The 23,071-nt window shown below is 34.7% G+C and overlaps 1 protein-coding gene across 3 annotated transcripts in view; it reads right to left on the bottom strand.

Annotated features, from left to right (window-relative positions):
* The window catches only part of ANGPT1 (angiopoietin 1), a 271,322-nt gene that overhangs the window by 47,198 nt on the left and 201,053 nt on the right, over positions 1–23,071 (bottom strand). For all 3 annotated transcript variants that reach the window (XM_058444036.1, XM_032760263.2, XM_032760262.2), the window contains exons 6-7: positions 17,091–17,192; positions 7,860–8,026 (exon numbers count right to left, since the gene is read on the bottom strand). In XM_058444036.1, the coding sequence (XP_058300019.1) occupies positions 7,860–8,026; positions 17,091–17,192 (269 nt within the window). The remainder of the gene's footprint in view (positions 1–7,859; positions 8,027–17,090; positions 17,193–23,071) is intronic.

A 23,071-nucleotide genomic window follows, 5' to 3' on the forward strand; every position in this document is an offset into this window, starting at 1 on the left:
CAAGTTGTTTTCTTCGCAATTTTGGTTTAGAATTCTGTTCATCTCTTCATGTGGAATCTTTTCCAGAACAAGGCTTATGATAGACATTAATAGTCAATTCTAATCTAATGATGTCATTTATCCTCAATAAATAATATAAAGTCAATAAAATGTAAGTATCCACAAAATGTGCATTATAAATTATGTAGTAAGATTATAATGATCAGATGTGCATTAAAAATCATTAAACATTATCATTCGGACTTAACTAATACTAATTTTCTATTGCTTAAAAGAGGCTCATGATACCATCTGTGACAGAGGATTTACTAATTAAGTTAATAGCATAAAAGACAACAAAATAATGAACTGTAAGGATCAAACTGTTCCCAAGATCTGGGAAAAATTACCTGCAAAATGACTTTATAATGGAATATGTACACTAAAATTGTGTCATTTTAACATTAAGGCAGAAAAATTTTTATATAGTTTTCTTTTTACATTTAAAAATAGTACAGTAAAATTTATTTCCAATTGGTAAATTCTACTTTTTTATTTATAATAATATAACACAATGGTTTTTAAACTGTGCTGTACTAATGTTTGAGATAATAGCAAGAGGAAACATTATACTACCTTCCCACAACCATTTCAAAATAGATCAGCTTTATGTGTTTTATACATTATGATCCTTTGTAAGAATTTTGGAGAGAATAGGTATTCCATTAAAAAACCAAAAACAAAACCTTAACAAGTGATCAAGCTTAGCCCAATCAATAATGGAACAAAAAACACAAAATAATCTTTTGTGCCTTTGGATGTGATAGAATGGGAGATAGACAATATCATTTACTTAGTATTCTTCTCAAGAAAGCTTTAGTCTGAATCTAATCAGAAAGAAATAGTCAGATAAGCCCAGAAAGAGCTGTTCTGGGAAAAGCTGACCCAAAGTCTTGAAAAACGTAATTGATAGATGAGTGGTAGACTGTTCCAGGTAAAAGGCGACTCAAGAGACATGACTGCAAATGCAATGAGTGAAGCTGGATGGGATCCTGAATCCAAGTAAATAAACAACTATCAACCAGCCAAGGACATTGCTGGAGAAAATAGTAGTGATTTCAATATAGAATATATAATTAAAAATTATTTATTGACGCAATAATATATTTCTTAGGCATGATAAAAATTGAATTTAAAAAGTCCGTTTGCTCTTTTCTTTTCTTTTTTAAAGACAGGGTCATGTTCTGTCACCCAGGCTTGAATGCAGCAGTGCAATCACAGCTCACTGCAACCTCAACCTCCTGGGCTCAAGCAATCCTTCTGCCTCAGCCTCCTAAGTAGCTGGGACAATGGGTGTGCAACACCACGCCAAGTGAATTTTTGTTTTTTAAATTTTTAGTAGAGACAAAGGTCTCGCTATGTTGCCCAGGCTGATGTCAAACTCCTGATCTCAAGCAATCCTCCCACTTCAGCCTCCCTAAGTGGTGGAATTTCAGGTCTGAACCACTGCACCCAGTCTCTAAACAGCTTTCGTATTAGCATGATGTTTAAGTTTACCAAATACAAGGTATATACGTATACTCTTTTTGATTTGAGGATATTATTCCCACTGAAAGATAAGAAAACTGAGGCATAAAAGTAATATCAACTTGTTTAATCTGGGCACTCCATTTCCCTGAATCCCCTTCATTGTAAGGTTCTAAGCTGGGGTTGGCTAAAAGCGAATTTTGTGTGAGATTTGGAAGGCGAAAGTGAAGCAGTAGTCTGATTCTCAGGATGTCATCAGATATGGTGAAGTCCAGGGGCAGAGATGCCTGACAGTTTCTACATTGTGTATTTCCTCACTTAGCATCCAGCTTGGCTGCTTGATGCCGGCAACAGCTCCAGCCCCACCACAAGATGCTTGACTGCACAACCTCATGCAACGGAACTACAGCAAGGCAATAGATTTCTGTAGATCTTCCCTTTTGTGGTTCCACTTTGGTGGCTACAGGTGTTTGGTTTCTTAGATTTTCACAAGCTCTAGCTTGTCTGCATACGTTTTAACCTTATTTCCTTAAGACTCATCATGGCTCTGCTCCCCTGACTGAACACTGACAAATACAACCATGCCAATTTCCCAGGTGGTGGAGCCAGATTTCTTCTCAGCCTCCACATCCTGATTCCTATTCCAGAGCTCCTTCCAGTGGACATAGATCTCCTCAACCCTACAATAAATCTGTTATTATTAAAATATTTTTAAAGCATTTATTGTTACAGTGGTGGTTGTATATTTGTTTCTTTATGTATTGGAGCCAGCAAAGCTTTCATGAGGAGTAAAACATCACTCTATCTCTAAACTGATGATAAATTCTCAAGTGTTTATTAGAGAGATCAAATTTAATTTTTTATCAAAGAATTGAAAGGTAATAAAAATAGTGATGCACAGGTAAAAGTAGTTCTATTGTAGAAAATTTTTGAGCTGCAAGGTGCTTTACAAATACTTTAACTTGTAAGAACAGAAAACTGAGAACTGGAAAGATAGGTAATGTGTCCAAAGGCATTCAAATTATTAAAGGGAGAAGTGGGGTTAGAATAAACATATACTATATCTTAGAATATGTGTTTTGGGTTTATTTAATTCTAGAAATTAACTGATGAACTTCTCTTTATTTGAGGATGGCCATATGGTGGGTAGTTACAAGATTAAATTTCAAATCAGACTCCTACTCATCATATCAGTGCCTGTGACCCTGTGCAAAGTACTATGCCTCAATTTTCTCTTGTGAAAACATCTGGTGCACAGTATGTGTGCCTCAAATATAGTTAGCTTAGTTAGTAATTTGGCTAAATTAGTTACATATCTTGAATTTTTCCAAAATGGGTTCTACACTTTAAAAGCTTAGAACACACACACATACACACACACGTGTACACACACACACATGTGTACACACACACACACACACACTCTCAAAGGGAGGGAGAGAGGGGTTGTGGGGAGAGAGAGAGCACAAGTTAGAGATAGTTAATAGCCACTCATTAATGACTTATAACAGGATTTGGATCCTGGATAGTTATCCAGAGTGCTACGGGTCAGTGGGAACACAGAATGTCCAAATTGGCCTAGGAATGAGGGTGATGCATTTCTCTGGGAAATCAGTGTAGGGAGGTTGAGAAGGGAGAGGTCTCAGGATCCGTGGCAGAGTGAAGCATGCAGAACTCAGCGGAGGGAGATGCAGGGCTCACATGCTGTCATGGTGAAGATTTCAACTAATCTCAAGTGGAATTTTGGATTGTGAAGGGCTCTTCAGAATTTCCCCAAATTGGGGCAAGAAGGTCTTTATACTTTTATATTGACCAGTCATTAGATACAATCTATCTTGCAAGAAGTAGTCTTGGGTGATGTTACTTTCTTTTTTTCTTTTTTTCTTTTTTCTTTTTTTTTTTTTTTGAGATGGCGTTTCACTCTTCTCACCCTGACTGGAGTGTAATGGCACAATCTCGGCTCACTACAACCTCCACCTCCCGGGTTCAAGTGATTATCTTGCCTCAGCGTCCCGAGCAGCTGGGATTATAGGCATGTGCTACCACACCCGGCTAATTTTTCTTTAACTACAAACAGTGCCTGGAAAGGGGACTTCAGCTGCAACCTGTCAGTCATCATTTCCTGAAAGTGGAAGAAGGACGTGCTTTAGTATTGAAGGGGGCAATGGGTTGACACATTACATCTACCACAGTAGATATCAGGGAAGACTTGGAATAAGAGAGAATCTTAAAGATTTAAGATGTATCCATGTGACAAAGTTAAGTTTATGTGTTGAGTAAGAATATAGCATAAACAAAGGCATGGAGGATTTAGGGCAATTGCAAATAGTTACCAGAACAGAACCGTTAATGAGAAGGATATCCAGGTGGGTAAAGTTAGGAAGCGTGTATGGCAGCAGTAGGTGCATAATTAGGTAGTGGCCAGGTCATGAAGAGTCTTAGTGGTAGACTTTCACCTGCAGATATTTGAACACTGTTGAAATATATGAAGGAGGGAAAGACCAAGTTGTCTGTTAGAAAAACCATCTCAACAATAGCATGGAAGATATATATGAGAGTATGAAGAGTAGAGAGGCAGGAAGGTTCTATAATTGTCTGGGTGTTAGATGATGAGGATCTGGATAACGCTACCTCTCTAGAGGGAGTATTAAATAATTTCACATTGGTACATGTTAGTCCACATGCTACGTTTATCATGACACTCTTACATTATTATTTTTTCTTATTTGTATTCTCTTGGGTTCTATAGATTTTATTTTCTATCTGAGAAAATTATTTGGAGTCTCCTTAGAGGATAAAAGAAAAATATGTGTAATACATGCACATTTATAAACATCTATCCATTCACAACACTTTCTTTTAATTAATATGTGTCAAGAGCATGACAAAGGTTTTTTTTAAAAAACAACAACACAGTTAGGTTTAAACATTAGGACCACACCTGTTACAAGAATTTTCAAACAAAATTTCCAAGATAGAATACGTTTTAGAAAATAAAACCTCAAAAAATTCTGAATTTAATTAAAAAGAGAAAAAATATAGAAAACAAAAATTATAAAACAAAAACCTATTTTGAATTTCATAGTTTTATATTTCAGTCAGAATTCAGTTGAATTTGACCAAGTCAACCGACCAAAACCTCAGTTTTCTTATTTTTTAAATGTGTCTAGGCCCAGAGCAGTGGCTCACTCCTGTAATCCCAGCACTTTGGGAGGCTGAGGCACGCGGCTCATGTAGTCAGGAGATCGAGTCCATCCTGGCTAACACGGTGAAACTCCGTCTCTACTAAAAATACAAAAAATTAGCTGGGCATGGTGGCTGGCACCTGTAGTCCCAGCTACTAGGGAGGCTGAGGCAGGAGAATTGCTTGAACCGGTGAGGCGGAGGTTGCAGTGAGCCGAGATCGCGCCACTGCACTCCAGCCTGGGCGATAGAGTGAGACTCCATCTCAAAAAAACAATGTGTCTAATAATACCTACCTCCAAAAGAGATTTATATCCTTGTAGTGTTAAAAATCATTTCATAGATTATGGAATACTATGCAAATCTTAGTATTAATACTTGAAACAATTGATCACAAAGAGACATGCCAATTCAGAGGGAAGAGACATGAATGGAGAAAAAGCACACGAGGCAGTGATGGACAATGGGAGTTCTAACTGGAGGCCATGGGAGGCATTAATGGGCCTAGGGAAGCAGTACTGGGCATACGTGATGACACAGGCAGGGAGAAAAGTTGCAAGGGCTTAGCTTCTGTTTTCAGGCTTCTGTTCCATTTTTCTTTTAAAAAGTGAATAACACCATCTTATAGTGTGTTTACTTTAATGAATCTTTCACCAGAGTAAGCATTATGTTTTAATGAGTTCTCATTTCCCATTTCTTGTCAACATAAATCGTATACTGAATTGCATGAGAAGATGATGACTGCAGATCTACTTTCTGTTAGGTCCCTGCAGGAAAGAGGCCAGAACCTCTAACTTCATGTCAGCAGCATGACAGAACAGAAACCACATTGAATGAGGTAGGAGTTAGACATCCCTTATTTAAGTCTTTCTCCCTTTTTGGGCAAAATTATATATATGAGTTTCATATGTATATATATACGTGTGTGTGTGTGTGTGTGTACACATGCATATGCATGTGTGAGGCTTGAAGAGTTCATATATATTATATACCATATATTATATATATTATATATATATGAACCTCATATATATATATATATATATATATATATATATAAACCTTAGCTTTCCTTCCCATAAAACCAGAGGTTTGAAATTAAATTGTTACATTTCTTCTGGCTTTATAATTTTGATTCTCAAGGTTCACAGTTCTCTCAAGAAAGAAAAATGGGGATATCAGAGTGTATGCATCACCCTGGCAGGGAAGACTTGTGTTTTGATCATAGATCCCTATTGTGTGGCAAGAATACAAAATCACACAGATGTCAAAGAAATGAGAAATGCTCAAAAGGGCAGTGGGGCACTCTAAGAGGAGGTGAGTGCTCCTTCCTCATGCAGATGGCAGAATGGCATTCACACCATACACTCCGAAGTGCACTGTAGATGCCAACAATCCTCCTACACCTGCCCCAACACTCTGGCCCCCAACACCCTCCAAGCCTGACACATATGCATATGCATGTGTACACACACACACACACACACACACACACACACACACACACACACACACATGCAGCCACCTATGAAGAACTGAGAGACATTTTGGAAAGGAACCAAAGCAAATTCTTCAGGAGCCTAGAAAAAGACTAGACTAATTATTTGCTAGTCTTATTTTCAGGCTGTCTGACATTAGCCAAGTTTCATATAGTTTCAAGTTTCAGGTCAAAACATTTACATAAGAGTATCCCTGATGTTTAACAGTGGTTTTTCTTGTTATAAAACTCTCAAAATATTGACCTCCTTGGAAACATTTCTTCTTACACTCCATTGCATTTTATAAATGTCTCTTCTTTGGTTTCTTGAGCTGCCATTAAGTACACCCTCGCTTCCCCACCACTCCCACCATGAGACTATCAACTCTTTTAGATCTATTTCTCATTCTCTGTTGTGGTGACATCATTACTATTTGTTGAGAAAATGATTATTATGTCTCCAAGGATCCAACCCCATACGTAATCCATTAAAATGAAATGAGTTGTGCCCATGAAAATATGCAGAATTCAAACTTCTAAAAAATTAAAAAAAAAAGGTTTGTCTTGAAAAGACAAATAAGCAGCAGAAACAGTTGAACTATGAGATAACCACACAGGTTGAAACAAAACACACACAAGGGTTGGGGTGCTATTGTTGCAATTACTTGAAGCAATGTGCCTACCCTTTAATTCACACAATCATATTTTCAAGACACAGGTATATAGCAGTCACAATATTGAGAGTTAAGAATCATTACAATTCTAATTTACTAAGAACGAAACTGAGGCACACACAATTAAAGACCTGCTAGGCATCAAGAATTGCATCAATGAGTAGTAGTCTAAGAGTAACTAAAATATCTTCCCTGTTCCCAAGGAATGCCAGTCAGTGTTTAGTGACCTAGTTAGTAACAAAGCTTGACTTTGACGTCTGTAAGACCAGTGCCCAGTAGAATTCCAGGAACAGAGAAGTAACACAATAAGAGTTCGTGCAATGAATCTACCACGTCACATTATTTCCTTAGCCATATTTTTGTGTGTTTATTTTTCCCTAGTAGACAAGCTTCTCATTGAAAACGGATAATTGGAAACAGGTATCATTAAGTGTATAGTTTATCTATTTTTACATCTGCAATGATGTCTTATGTATATTGATGTCATTATTACAATTTATTTTTGCTTTTTAGATTTACCAAGAAAACCCTCTAAATCATGCCTCATCTTCTCTTTTATGTAAATCATTCAAACATATAAAATTTTACTCTTGTTATCTTCAAGATCATTTGAAAAATACTAATTCAAGAAAGGTCATCAAAAAGACAACTAGAAAATCTTTTTTAGAATAAAGAGATTATTTAAGCCAATGAGTCTGAGTATAAAACTCTTACCAGTTTTATGTATATGAATTCACTGCAACTGCATAATAATAACCACATAACAACGGTATGCTTGACTTCATTCACCATTCTCTAAAATTTAAGCCAATATCAAAGATAGTCAACCTATGAAAACTGAAATTTAAATCTTTGAAAAAGTCTTTACAGGCTTTTTTGTATCTCTTTGTAATAGGTCTAGACAAAACCAATTTTCATTTTGAAGGATAATTTTCATTTCTTTTTTTCACATGTTCCCACTACAATTATTAAGTGGCTAGGTCAAAGGTAGTCAAGCACTACACTGTAACATGACTTACCTATAGTTTTGCTTTTCATTTCCTATGTGGAATCTGTCATACTGTGAATAGGCTCGGTTCCCTTCCCAGTCCATTAACTCAATTCTTAGCATGTACTGCCTCTGACTGGTAATGGCAAAAATAAACTCATTCCCCAGCCAATATTCACCGGAGGGATTTCCAAAACCCTGGGAAAAAATATAGAGATGCAGTTGTTACTTTAGAGAGGAATTCTTTTCATGTTCAGCATTTAACTATTTTCTAAATAATAATTAAAAATTATTAAAAAGTAAAGGTTTTTTTGTTTTTTACATTTTACACTTTTTCCTCCAATGATTGACATTTCAATAATTCTCTGTTTCTCTTCATCAAAGCTTCTGTCTAATTCTTACTTAGTACAATAAAACCTCTGTTATTCAAATCCGTGTAGATGAGACATTTTGTATAAAATAAATCTAGTTAACAGGTTTAACCGGAAAACAATTCTCAATTCAAGGTTTGCTTTGGAAAATGTTTCTAAATTACTAGTTAACACAATATTTTGAATAGAGTTTAAAGATTTTTCAATGAACACTATGAGGGTGATATTAGACAAGTTATTTAACATTATTTTTACTATTATTATTCACAAATGCAATTATGTTTCAACAATAACTTCATATTTAGGTTGGTGCAAAAGCAATTGCGGTGTTTGCCATTACTTTCAATGGTAAAAACCGCAATTACTTTTGCACCAAACTAATAGATTACTAGAACCATGACTTTTGGAGCTTTAACTTTCTTATTTTTAAATATTAATAAGCAACCCTGTAAATCCATGACTGTAATTATTTACAAAGCTGCACTGGCATTGGAATTTTGAGGCAGAAGGCTGATTTGTAAGTGCTCCTAAGTGAACCTAGCTGACTGCTTGGCTTCTGAATGTTAGCATGACTCTATTGTTCTCTTTGGGGGAAGTCGAGGTTTTTAAGTATTCAAAATAGTTTCTTTGCAGGGAGAAAAAAGTGGCCCCAAAAGAAAGCCAACGCTTAATATTGGAGATGTTAGTGATAGGAAAAGAAAGAACCCCTAGAAACTTGCTGGCATTCTAGATTTGAAGTATTCACAATTGCCTCAGAAAATACTCATTGGCAGTGCTTGAAGTTCAGTGTAATTCTTGATCTACATATTTGTTTCACTGGCCATGTTGTGAGCTCCCTGATGATAGAAATTGTGTTGTATTTGTGAATTTCCAAAAACCAGTGAAGAGCTGACATTCACTGAGCATTCCAATAGGGTTGTTTTGAAATTCAAAGAAAAAGGTAGAAAGGAAAGGATAGAGGAAGGAGGCAAGAAAGGGAGAGAGAAATGGAGGTAAGGAGGAAAGAAAACAAAATATTATAGCATTTTACAGTAACACACGGAAAAGTAACCTTAAAGCACAATTCTCGTTGTAGACAGTACAGTTGAGTCTTGGGGAAATGTTTCTTAAAGTGCCCAACTGAGTCACTTGCACACTACCTCCTCTGCCAACTGAGTTACTTACCAAAGTTCAAAGGTGTTTGGTACCAAACCCATTTATGCCAGTTCAGTTATTGCAATATTTGTAAAATGTTATGCAAATAAGTTAAATATTAGTGGGAAAAGAGAGTTTTAATTTTTTATAAATATCCAGATTTGCTCAATAAAAGCAAATTACTAAAACTTTTTTTTAAATTAGGAATTGTTGAAACTCTAAAAGACTGGGAAAAATAAAAAAAATTTAAAGAATTTTTAACATATTGCCTTGCATGTGTCTTTATATACTGTTCTATTTTTAAAAAACTGAAACTAGAGATTGGATGCATTCTACTATGGGAAAGTTTTAGGAAAGAACTGATGACGGAATTCCAGGCTTTGGCCCTCGTTTTATTTTTTTTTATTAATGGGTAAGTGATGTGTACTATTATATTTAAAGTTAAAATTAACATATGTGTACACTTTCAAAGTTATTCCCCAATTTAAGTTTTTTGATAGGCTGAATATGCTTGGTTCAGTTTGCATTGAGTATATACTCTTCTGAAGACCATCCACCCATAGCTCACAGTAAAGATATAAGACCCACTGAAGTTAGTACTCCATTGGCTCTTTGCTTCTCTGTTCCTAAGATGCTCAAGTCACACTTTGTAAAAGTTTCACAGTGACAGGAAATATTAGAGCAATTTCTGGTGTGCTAAGAATTTTACACATGTTTATGGCAGCCAATGCTACCTACTAAGGAGAAGAGCAAAGCTTACCTTCTCCAAAGCATGAACAAAACAGAAAGTTACAGGAGGCTGAAAGTCAAAGAATTAGCACTTTCTCAATTGCAACAGCCCCTGGGAAGAAAAAGAAGACCACTGGGATTTTCCTTGCATTTTTTTGCAGCTCAGACATGTCAAAACTCTCCCTCTAGTCACTAGATGATTCCGTTTTCTGTGTAGTCATTGAAAAGGGATTCAACATTTATACTCAATGTGAATAAAGAGGCTGGGAATGATGAAGTGTTAAGTTTTGGGTCACATATTTCCATGCTGTTGAAAGCGTTGTGTGGATAAAACTCTCCAGCTTCCCCAGGGAAACATGCAGTGATCCTGGGTGAGCCTTAGAAATGGACATCATTAGCATCATTCCTAGAAAAGCCTCCATCCCTGTCTCCATATGTAGGCCTGCACTTCCCTCTAAATGGAAATAAATATCCCTTCCTAAACAGTTTGCATTTTTGTCTTTCAGGAGGAAGTGACTAAAAAGAAAGCAATATAATTTGCATTTAGAAACTAACATTTATTTCAAGCCCCTTCCCAAAAAACTGTCCAAGCATGCCCTAGTATGAGAGCAAAATAAGTTTGAGTACAATGAATCAAAATGGCTGCAATATAGGGAGGAAACCTTCTAATAGCCAAGTGCAGTGTTCCAGAAACAACTGTTTCATCATAAAGATGAAAAATACGTGAAAGAAGGGGAATTGTGTTCCCACATTAGTAAACTGTCTTTTGGATAGTTTATCAGGCACGACCACAGATCTGGTATGTAGGACAAAGGCTTGGCTTGGATGAAATAACCTCTACCCCTTATCTCTGGCTCCAGATTAAAGCCTTGATCTGCCACATATTTGCTGTAGAACTATTGACTTTGTTTCTGAGCCTCAGTTTCTCTGTCTGCAAAACAGGGATTACAGACATCATTTTCATATACAAGGTTTTGAGAATAAAATTGATAACATAATTGAAGCACTTAACTGAGCACTGATACACAGAAAGCACTTAAAAATCTAGCTGTTGTTATAGTTAAAATATATGTCACAATACATAGTAATTTTCTGGTTAGTTGCTTCTCTTCCATGAGACTGTGAGTCATATGTGGGGAAGCATTTCTACCTTGTATATGAAAAGGAAAAAGAATAATCTTGGTTCTTGTATTAGCCTAAAAATTAATAAAGGGATACTGAAATAATTATTTAAAAGGCTCTCAGAGGACTAACGTAATATTATACTAAATTGAGAGTTGGTTTATACAAATGAGTATTGTCATTTTAATCCAAAAAGTTATTAAATAAGAAATTACAACCAACTGATTTCAATTGGGACTAAACTATAGTACTAATGAAAGCACAGACTACTTTCTTACTCTTACCTTTGCTTCCAAGTACTAAAGTATCTGTTTCCTTCAACTCTCCCTTAGTACTATCTCTTTGAAGCCCTCTCTTTCCATATCTCACGAGTTTTAGGAGCCACACGAGGTAATTTTTAAGGTCTTATACCATGCTAATAAGTTAATATTTGTGATAATTGCTTTCAACCAGGAATGCATATCAGAAACAGTTGTGGGGGTTTTAAAAAAATACAGATGATTAGGTCCCCCAGGAAGATTCTGATTCAGTATGTCTGGGGCGGACTCAGAGACCTATACACGTCAAAGGTTGCACATGTAAGTGTGCTATGAACTGAAGGTAGAGATCTATATAAATATGATGTGGAATAGATATTCCAAGTGCAAACTAAAAAGAACATATTAATCAAATCAAATTATTTGAGTGGTACACAGGGAAAATACAGGAGTAAAATCTCATCTTCATACTGAGGTCCCTATGGGGAGGCAAGTTTTGATTACGTGTCTGGGACTGTCCTTCAAAAATTCATATTCATGCCTAAAAGACAGAGTCAGCCAATGCATATGCTCCAAAATAGGCTTACACATTATGGCACATAACAGTTTACCACAGGTCTTTATTTTACCCCCAATAGCCTGTAACTTCCATAAAAATAAAAATGAAAGTATATACGAAATTGTGTGCTGATACTGAAAAAGCAGCAATGAATGAGTAAACAATCACAGTACAATTTCCTCTGTTTCATGAATAAAATCTAAGGATACTATGGCATGCACTTTTGTAAAAATGATGTTTAATGATGTCAAACACAATCACCTGAAAGGCTTTGATTCAGTAACTCAGATACATTGTTAATTGATTTTATTTCTTCTCTAACGCTATAATAAAAGGATAAAAAGACACTGAAATTTAATCTGAACTAACGCTGACTTAAAATTGGCCTTAAAAGGCACATATTACTCAAAAGACACATGCAAAGGAAAGATCAACATTTGTTAGTTTTTGCCAAAACCTGCAGAAATGTTCGATTTTGGTTTGTGCTTTTCCAAGTTAATAAAATAATTGTCTCTGATACTTTATTTGTTTTGTCTGATAATGCTCACAGGAAGCGTTGACTTTTTATAGATGAAGTAAAATTGAAACCAGACACAGCCCATGTATTCCATGAGTTTCATCTTTTTTCATACAAATTATTTTAAAAATAAAAAACAGATAAGACAGCGCTGTGGCTTTCAGGGCACTTTCATATGCAGTTAAATTGTACATCTCCTCTAAATGCTGAGACACGCAACTCAAGAAAGACTGAAACAAATTTTATATTTCAAAATTTTTAATTTCTTATGCATTTTTCTCTTTTTAATGTGAAGATGTTAAAATATAGTTGAAAATGTGCTCTCAACTTCTTTCCAGAAACAAAGAACTCCCAGAAGGAATGGTGCTCACACTGAAATTTTTGAGTGGATAAGAAGCTCTGTTTATGGGGGTAATTGTTCTCAAAATAAAGCAAGTTTGTCTCCAGGGCATTAGTCATTGCCTACAACAGTATAAAATTAGGCCATTTAGGGTACTATTTGGAACTCCTAGCTTCATTGTGCTTTATATGTGAAAGTACTGCTGGTAAGTGTTATTGCTGGAGGCCACTAAAGGGTATCCTTATGACTTGAAGGAGCTAATATCTTCCCTAAGTGCCTCATTAAAAAGCCTGCTCCAGACTTTCCTTTCAGGCAAACATCTTTACAAATCCATAAACCAGATTTTGCTGAATCTCCTCATGAGGAAGGTTAAGTGACAGCTAAGCTTAGGTAAGAGACTTGCAGGCTTAAAGCCAATGTCGAGAATCCAAAAATTGGTAAACCTTTCATATTGACAGGTTTAAAAATAATATAATATATAATATATATTTGTAATTACATGTGATGGAAATCTTATGAAGCAAGAGGCAGCCCATAGATATCAATCACTACGAAGGGAAGGAAGGAAAGAGGAAAGGCAGAAAGGAAAGAGAGAGAAAACTTGATTTCTGCACTCATTGCCCAAGAAAGAAATGTAGCATCCTAGTATATATAATAGTAGATTATATATACTATATATCTACTATAGTAGAAGAGTTGGGGCATGCCAAGTTCTTGTTATTGCAAAGGATGTACACCCTTAGCTGAAGAAGTGAGCAGGCAGTTCTTTGGATGCAGGAAATAGGAATAGGCGTGATTGATAAGAACTGGCATAAGGAGTCATATCCATTCCTGGTGGAGTCATGTTATTTTGTCTTTAGGTGAAAGAAAAACTCTAGAGAAGGAACTGAAACACTTTCTACCATGTGTTTTAACCATCTTGTAACATATGATGAATATTTTCAATTAAAAAAATTCTTCAGCCTAATTTTTAGCCAGAATATTTCAAAATTTTGGAGCTTATCTCATTTTTTGATCATGCAAAATTGACATTCATCTGATAAATGTTTCAAGTTTGAATAAAGCATGATAGTCTTTCTTATTTTAAAAAAGGGGGAGGGGTAAACTCCATAAAACATGATGATTAAAGAATTTCAGTTTTGTTCCAATAATGAAAAAAGAATTGCTTAGAAATGGATATATTTGGTAAATACTTACAAGACATGAATTGATTCCATACTTAACAAGTCAGTATCTCTTACTTAACATGCCTAGCTTGCCAAGGCAGCAGATGTTTACAGTTAAGAATTCACCATTTTGGAAAGTCACCACGATGACAACTTTATATTTATTTTTCTGTTATCATTAATTTTAATAATAATGTATTTCAGATTAGCCTGAGTCTCTATCTATAGTCTGATTTTCAGACGGCTTCTTCATATCACATTTTAGTGGTGAAAATAATCATGAATTCAGATGGTTTGCAAAACAGTATTTTTGGCATAGTTAAGTGAAATTTTTGCTTTGATGTTTTCATCTTGGATAATAAAAATAACTACTCTTCACTGAAAATTCAGTGTGCCAAAGTGCTTTACTTACATTATTTCTAATCCTCGAAACATCCCTGTGAGGCAGGTGAAGTATTATCATTGTCCTATTTTAAGAAGTTAGTTAGAAAGCTAACGTGCCAGTTAGATGATTTGTGAAAAATCACTCCTCTTTAAATGGCAGAGTGAAGACTATAATTGTTTTTATTTTTATTTATTTATTTTTTAGACAGAGTCTTTCTCTGTCACTAGGCTGGAGTGCAGTGGCGTGATCTCAGCTCACTGCAACCTCCGCCTCCCAGGTTCAAGCGATTGCCCTGCCTCAGCCTCCCAAGTAGCTGGGATTACAGGCATGTGCCACCACACCCAGCTAATTTTTTATTATTTTAGTAGAGATGGGGTTTCACCATATTGGCCAAGATGGTCTCAATCTCCTGACCTAGTGATCCACCTTGGCCTCCCAAAGTGCTGGGATTACAGGCTTGAGCTACCGTGCCTGGCCTGTAACTGTTAATATAAACATAATTCAAAGTTTTTTGTTTTTGAATATAGATAATCTTTTATCCCTCATATATTTTTAGAATCACCTAGGTAGGAAGAGGCCTTCAAATCTGACCTAGCATTCCAATTCTCCATATCAATCCCAAAAGATAATGATATACTTCTATTTCCACTGAAGATGGGGAGGGCTTGCCACTTAATAGGCAGTCTATTTGGTGTTGGGATTAATCATTAGAGGGTTTTGCTCATACTTGGTCAAATTTTGCCTTGTTGGAATATTACTCCATTCATTACTGCACTCCCCTCTCAGGCAGTGTTCAAATGCACATTCTAATTCAGTAAATCTGAGCCAGAGCTTGAGATTCGTGTTTCCAGTAAGTTTCCAGAGGTTGTTAATACTGCTGGTCCCTGAAACACATTTTGAGAAGCAGGCTCTAGTATCACCTACCTCCATCCAGTTAACTAAAATAGCTATCAGGTTTATGCCTAATTCTTTTTTTCTCCAGGTGTTTACCTGTTACAGATGTAATTTCCAAATTCCTCCCATCCTGCTTATAACCCCTAGGATAAGTTCACTTGTTTGAAAACCTGTAGAATTGAAACTATATTTTTGATGTAACCAGATCATGACAGACACCAATGAGTTCTGCATTTTATGTTACCCCCTAAATGACTAGTAATATACACTGAGTACATTAATCTTTGTTAATTCAAAACGAGCTTAGAACCAAATAAACCTCTCTTTCAAATACTAAGTCCTTAAGGCAATTTGCCACCCTTACCCTGCTTTCTCAGAGTTAATTTAGGTACTTTATCTAGGTGAAATATTCTACAATCATCTCTGTGGAATTATATCTTGCTGGCTTCAGCCTACCTTTCCATGTTGAGTTTATGATATAACAAAGATACCAGGATTCCAACTTTGTGTAAGTCCAAACTTTTTAAACGTGCTTTCAGACTGTTCAGCTGAGCATCTGATAAAAATGTAGATGCAGTGACACCACTAGAAACCTCCATTAATTTATTAAAACCCCTTATTTACTGTCGTTTGACCAACTATGAGCCTATTAATGGGCAAACTCTGATGCAAATCAACCATAGTTTTTACAAATTGTCTACAAGAATATCAAGACAGAACTGAGGCTAGTATAGCATTTCTTTCTCTCTACCTGGTGAGAAAAAATTTGTCAAAAAGTCAAGACAAGAATTATCTAGAGGTTTCAGCTGCAAAAGAATGAGAATCCATAAATATAGATTCTCCTGCATTACTATGCCTTTACATTCTGTCAGCAGATTTTAATAGTTAATATTGTAGGCACCGACTATGTGATTACTGGATTTTGGATTATTTCAACCCTTGCTCATCTCTGTTTCCTTTTAAAATGGGCATAGTGTCAGCTAATAGGGCTGATAGTAAAAATTTATAAGAAATTACATATAGGGCTGACATATTGAGCATTAAAAAAGAGAAGAACTGTGATGATGATGATCATGATGATGACGATGTTGCCTGCTGTTATTCTGCAGACCCCAGTGAGCCATGGCTCACAGTTCATACCTTTGTGTACTCCTCGTGCCTTAAATCTGGACTTTCCTTGTGACCAACCATAACCAACAGAATGCAATGGAAGTAACACTGTTTCATTTCTGGGTCTAATAAAACTAAAAAAGGCTGAAAGCTTCTGCTTTGTCTTTGGAGGATGACAAGTGCTACGTAAGAAGTCTGATAACCCTGGATCACTTTACTGAAAGAAGCTTAGCTTAGCCACATGGAAAGGTCACATGGAGAAGCTTCCAGTCAAAAGCCAGCAACAATTAGCCAGTTATGTGGGTGAGGCCATTGCTATTACCCATCCTGTTCCACTGCCTTCAACCCTGCACAGCTCCCTTGGTCAGACTCACATATCCAATGAAGGTCTGAGTTCTAGCTTCCCCCACCCTCATTCAACTAGGAACAAATCCAGACAATACACAACAGTTCACCAAGTAATTTCAGTAATACGTTTTTCTTTCTGATGCACACGTGGAAATCATTTACTGAAAATGATTTATGAGTGTTTTGTGTCTAATAAAAATAATACTAATGTATCATTTTATTTCAAAAATAACTCAAAACCACCTAAAAATACAAAGATTCATCATATAGTATGGAGAAGATAACTTTGAGATAAAACACCAAAAAGCACCATAAATTCTTCCATCTTACCATTTTATATTCTTTCCAGCCTCTTTGGAAATCTAGACTTCCATCTTCACGATGTTGTATTACAGTCCAACCTCCGCCATTGACATCCATATTGCAAAACACCTGACAAATGGAAAACAAAGCCAAGTAAAAAATACTTCTACTTTAAAAAACATACATCCTACATGTTTCAAAATAGGAATAAGGCGAACAGGTCTGTAGATTACAAAAACTGAAATTACTATATTGAACAATGTTAATTTAGATATATTATTGGTTATTTCATCCTCTGATTTGTATTTGAGTTATTTCTGATTAAATTCCATCAATGATGAATAAATTACATGCACAAATTTTAGTCAGCTGAAAATTAAGTCTTTGTCTCAGACTATAAAACATTTAAAAAATCTTTGTTTTAAATGAAAATAGGCATTTGAGTATGTTCAAAGTTTTGGAAATGCTACCAAATTTCCAAAGTTACAGACCATTTGATCGCCAAAACACATGACTCAGAATTTTAAAACTTTAAATTGATTGAAATGGGAGTACAATAAGAATAAAAAATTATTAAAATATCATGTATTTAACTATCACATATTTCATTGCCTATCAATTCGTATATATGTTCATGTTACAATAGTTATCCCTGATGAGTCAATATTTCATTAGAGGCAACATTTGTGGCATAGCATATGTAGAATATATTATTTGCTTGTATTTTAGTCATGAACAATAACAGGAGAACATGACATACTGTATCTTCTGACTGTGACAAGAATTTCTTTCCCATGTGGAAAATTTATACAAAACTTTCAAAGACTTATGCTTATTTTAATTATTCAAAATAAAATGGTATTTATTTAGAAATTGACTCATTTCCCCCAGGGTCTACCCAAGAAGAGAAACATATCTGTAATGGGATTATCTTCGGAGAGCAATCACTGTAATTGATGTAGCATAAATGTGGCAGCTTGATTATTCAACAGGGACTATGGGAAACACTATTCCCTCAACAACTGAATACTAAAGCATGTTGAAGCCTGGCTAAAGGTGGGATATGATGCAACAGCAGCAAGCAGGCTATGAGGACACAGAGCTAAGCTCTGATTAAAGGAAAAACTTCAAGTGTTTTCCCTGAGGCATTGCATTTGGAACACAAGTAGCAAAAAGAGTATAAAAGCAGTGGCAAGAAATGTCATTCAAAGAACAAATTGTCCATGTACTTCCTCAGAGTGAAAAGGTCTAAGATATACATGCCTACCTGTACGCATATGAAATAGGACAACTCTCCTCCCAAGGCTCTCCCCCTACTTTGACAACAGCCACAAGTACAGTATGTCTTCATTAACCCTAGGAATTGACTCACGTCCAAGACTGTACATTTGAAATTTTGATTCCTGTCCCAGTAGTCCCCACCACCACTAATCCTTTAACTTCTGCACCTGCTCTCAATCCTCAACACAACCTTTAGCTACACTTTTATCTTCCATAATTCTACTTCATTTATTGATTTATTCTTTGTTTTACTCAACAACCATTCTTAGGCATCAGTTTTCACTTACAACTGGGGTTATTATTATAAATAAAATATGGGTCAGGTACTCAAACATCTCAAAGTTTTAATAGTGACTGATCCCATAGGATTAAGGAGACAGAGTTCACAATTTTCAGCTCTAATAGCTCAAAGAATCATGGAGACAATAATCTAAATGAGAAATTTAAGAAAGAAAACACGAGCAAAGAAAATGATCATAGTTTTGGATACTTCAAAGGCTAGCAAAGAAAATGATCGTAGTTTTGGACACCTTAGCCTTTGAGGTAGCATAGATATCCAAAGAAAAATGTTCATTGAGCAGTTTGAGATGATCTAGACCAAGGATAAAAATATGGATAAGAGCATAAGGAAGAAAGAAAGGAATTGCTATTAACAATGACATGCTTGTTAAGGACCATATAATATAAACACCTTACATGCATTTTCTAACTTACTCTCATGATAGTCCTACGTAGGAAGTAGGTATGATGATCATCTCCATTTTACAGATGAAAAAATACTGAGGTTTAGTGTAGTTCAGTAACTTACCAGTGATTATACTCAACAATAAGGTCTGGATCTGGGATTTAAAATTGATTTGAACTGGATTCAAAATTGAATCCTATGTCTATCTAATTGAAAATTACTGGGAATAATCTGCTTAAAAGCATTTGTTAATAGCATGATGACAAATGCAATTACTTAAATAAGTAAAGAAAAATGTGGAAACAGATGTGTGTGGCAGGGAGTGACAAGGGTCAAAGAATGGGCTTTGGTGAACACCTGAGAAGGGTAAAATACATCGGGAAACTTTAGGTGGGCAGGGATTTCTTTCGATTTACTGCTGTCCCCAGTACCTAGAGGTGTGCCTAGCCTGTAGTGGGTACTGAATGAATATTTGATAAACAAATAGAGATGGAACAGGAGAGATAAAATAGGAAAATTTGATTAATGGAAGGCTAAGGAAGAGGTGGATTTAGAGTTGGGGAGCTGATCATCAAAGGTTTCAGAAAAGTCAAGATAAAAAATGATTAAGAAAATATAACTTCAATTTGAATGAAGGAGGCTTTAGTGACCTTGGTGAGAGAGAATGCGGATTCCTGTGGGAAAAAAATCAGATGGCATAGTTTCAAGAGGGCATAGGTGGTGATTCAAGAGAAGTGGTCAAAGTGGAGGTTTACTGGTGAAATTTAAATCAGAAAAACGGGAAGCGAAAATGTCAAGGAAATATTTTCCTAAAAATAGCTAATATCATTAGTTTCTCAATTAAATTTTACCATGCCCTGACTTGTTAATCCAGAATGAATGTTTTTATGCAAATTTTTATTTCCTAATGGACACCGATTGCCTGAAAGTTTGCCAAGTTGTGTTTGCAAAGCTGTAAAGTCCACTTACATAGTCAGGGAAAAGAATCACTACATTTATAAATGTAGAGTGCAGTGTACAGTTTTTAAATTACTGTTACCTAGATTATTAAAACTCTATGCACTTAGTTTTTAAGTCACTCAAAAACTTTTGAAAAAGACAACTTTCCTTCTAAACAGAGGAATCCAGTGACTTGTAAGTGTTCAAATGTGCTGAGAATGCTTCTTAAATAAAGACCTAGAGAAAAAACCATTGGGAAATATAAATTACTCAGGCAAATTATTAAGTTGGAAGCTGAGGGACAGAGTGGTTAAAAGGTTGAACATATACTTCCCAATTCTTATGAAGACATAATAACATCAATGATAACAGCTGCTCTTTGTGTTATATAGGCACAATGGAGCTGAATGACACCTTGGTTAATAGCACCAACTTGAGTGCTACATTGCCTGAATTTAAAATCCACCTCTGCTCTCTCTATGTACCTCTTAGATATTTTCTGAGAATTTGATGAGTTAATGCATATAGAATTTTTAGAACAGCGTTTGGCACTTAATAGGCATTGACATTACTCCCATCTCTTACATGTATTACTGATGACATAATATATGTTTATGCTATGCATTATACACTGTATAATGTAATATTTAATATGTATATTATATTTAAATTTAATATACTATAGTTATATAACATTGCATACAAATTTTATAATTTATTATAAATAATAGAAAATATACAAAACCAAAACATGTAGAAGTTCAATAAATTATCCTTATAATTATGATTTCTAGGCTCTAATTATAATATTGGTGTCACCATTGAGCATGCCACCTTTCTATATGTATTATGTATACATATATATATACACACACACACATACATATATGTATATTTAAGAGGTTGGACTCACTGTAGCAAAGACAAAACAAAAGCCTATTATTTTTAGTCAGAAAAAATGTAAAAGCCTATGCTTAACAGATGAAGGAAATTCAAAAAAATAGATGTTAGGTTTTAGAAAGATTTGAGACATGAAAGACTTGAAAAGTTCATTTGCCAGTATTGTGTGGTCTGTGCTATCTGGCAATGTCCTTCCTGTGGACAAGACCCTGCTACATTAACTATGCCTGTTGCATTTATCGATCATATGACTTGGGCTTAACTCTATCCAAGAAATGACAGAACTGGCTCCTATCCCAGGCAAGGTCAAAGCTTTCAAGCATTAAACACCTTTTAACATAATACGGAGGCTTAAACCCAAACAAAACGGGGAAATGTGATTCACATAGTTTTTATACTTTTATGTTCCATAGAAGTTGGAATGATTAGACTTGTGAATGTTAATTATTTTTCCATACCATAAATGAAAACGGCTTAGCCCATTTGTTATAGTACTTTTCCAAGAATTAGGGGAATTACGAGTTCAGAATCAAATTTTTAATATTTTACAATAAGCAGAGTAATGATTAAAGGTTTGTTTTTTGGTTGAAACTGGGCATTTGGTTTTGGAAACATAAAATGAAAGGGAAAGTCCTGTTCCCTACAACTATACATTGAAGGGAATTCAGAAAGAAAAATAAACACAAGCCATTAATAATATAAAAGCAAAAAGTAAATATAGAAATGACCTAAATATAATTTTCATTCTGCTTGAAAAGTTAAATAGTCCTAGAAAACTGTCTTTGGCCTCCACATTTGAAAAGATATTTCTCTAACTTTCAAAGACTTTTTTTTTTTGGCATGGAACAATGTCAATCGAAAAAATTACTGTATTACAATCCTGTTATACTTGCAACTCGCACATTGACTACAAGATGAATAGTTTCTGTTCATTGGTTTGTCACTTTCCATTAATAACTCTAGTTTATTTTTTGGTCCATACCATGCATATTTGACGCTTCTGTTTTTGTGTAGGTTGCCTAGAGATTCTTACCATTGCCAAAACTTCTGGAAACATTACAATGAGCAATGCTTTGGCTAAGCATATCCAGGGGTAGCACCAAACTTCCTGTTTACAATGTACCGTCTACATGGAAGGGTGAAAGTCCTAAAGATGAATTTTGCTAGCACTTTTTATAGGATTGAGACAATGCTGACAATTTATTTCAAGATGGAAAAAACTGAGATTATAGGATGGTGAGAATGAGGTGGGTTATAATGAGAACATGAATCAACTTACCTAATTTTCTAAAAATAAACCCTTGCCTGTGTAGCTCACATGTCACACATGTGTTTACCACCCCATGGGTCAACAGGTTCATATTTAAAATTATAAATGATACAATTTCAATTATCATTAACATAAATAATGATCCTGCTTAATCCTCTGATTAAAAGGGTGTATCCTAGAATTAGATTCCTTTGTTTCAAAGCCAATATTAAATATTTGCTAAGAATTTGTTTGGGGCAGGTTATCTTTCTAAAGTAGGGATAATGGGAGTCTCTATCTCATAGGGTTGTTGAAAATAGTAAATGAAGGAGTATATATATATATATATATATATATACACACATATGTACATACTAAGCATACATACATACTGAGCATATATATACACTAAGCATATATATAGATATTTAGATATATATAGCATATATAGATATATATAGCAGATATATATGTATATTATATATCTATATATAGATATATAGATATATAGCAGATATATACGTATATTATATATCTATATATAGATATATAGATCTCTCTATATAGATAGATACAAATATCTATATATAGTTATATAGTATATTTAGATATATACTATACTATAATAGTATAGATATATAGTTATATCTATATATACTATAGATAGTTATGTCTATATATACTATATATAGATATCTATATATACTATGTAGATATATACTATATATAGATAGTTATATCTACATATACTATATATAGATATATAGTTATACCTATATATACTATATCTAGATATCTAGATATATAGTATATATAGATATATAGTTATATCTATATATGCTATATATAGTTATATAGTCATATATGCTATATATAGATATACAGTTATATATGCTATATATAGATATACAGTTATATATGCTATATGTAGATATACAGTTATATGTGCTATAT

The sequence above is a fragment of the Hylobates moloch genome, unplaced genomic scaffold, assembly GCF_009828535.3.
Source record: "Hylobates moloch isolate HMO894 unplaced genomic scaffold, HMol_V3 SCAFFOLD_9, whole genome shotgun sequence".
NCBI classification, from domain to species: domain Eukaryota; kingdom Metazoa; phylum Chordata; class Mammalia; order Primates; family Hylobatidae; genus Hylobates; species Hylobates moloch.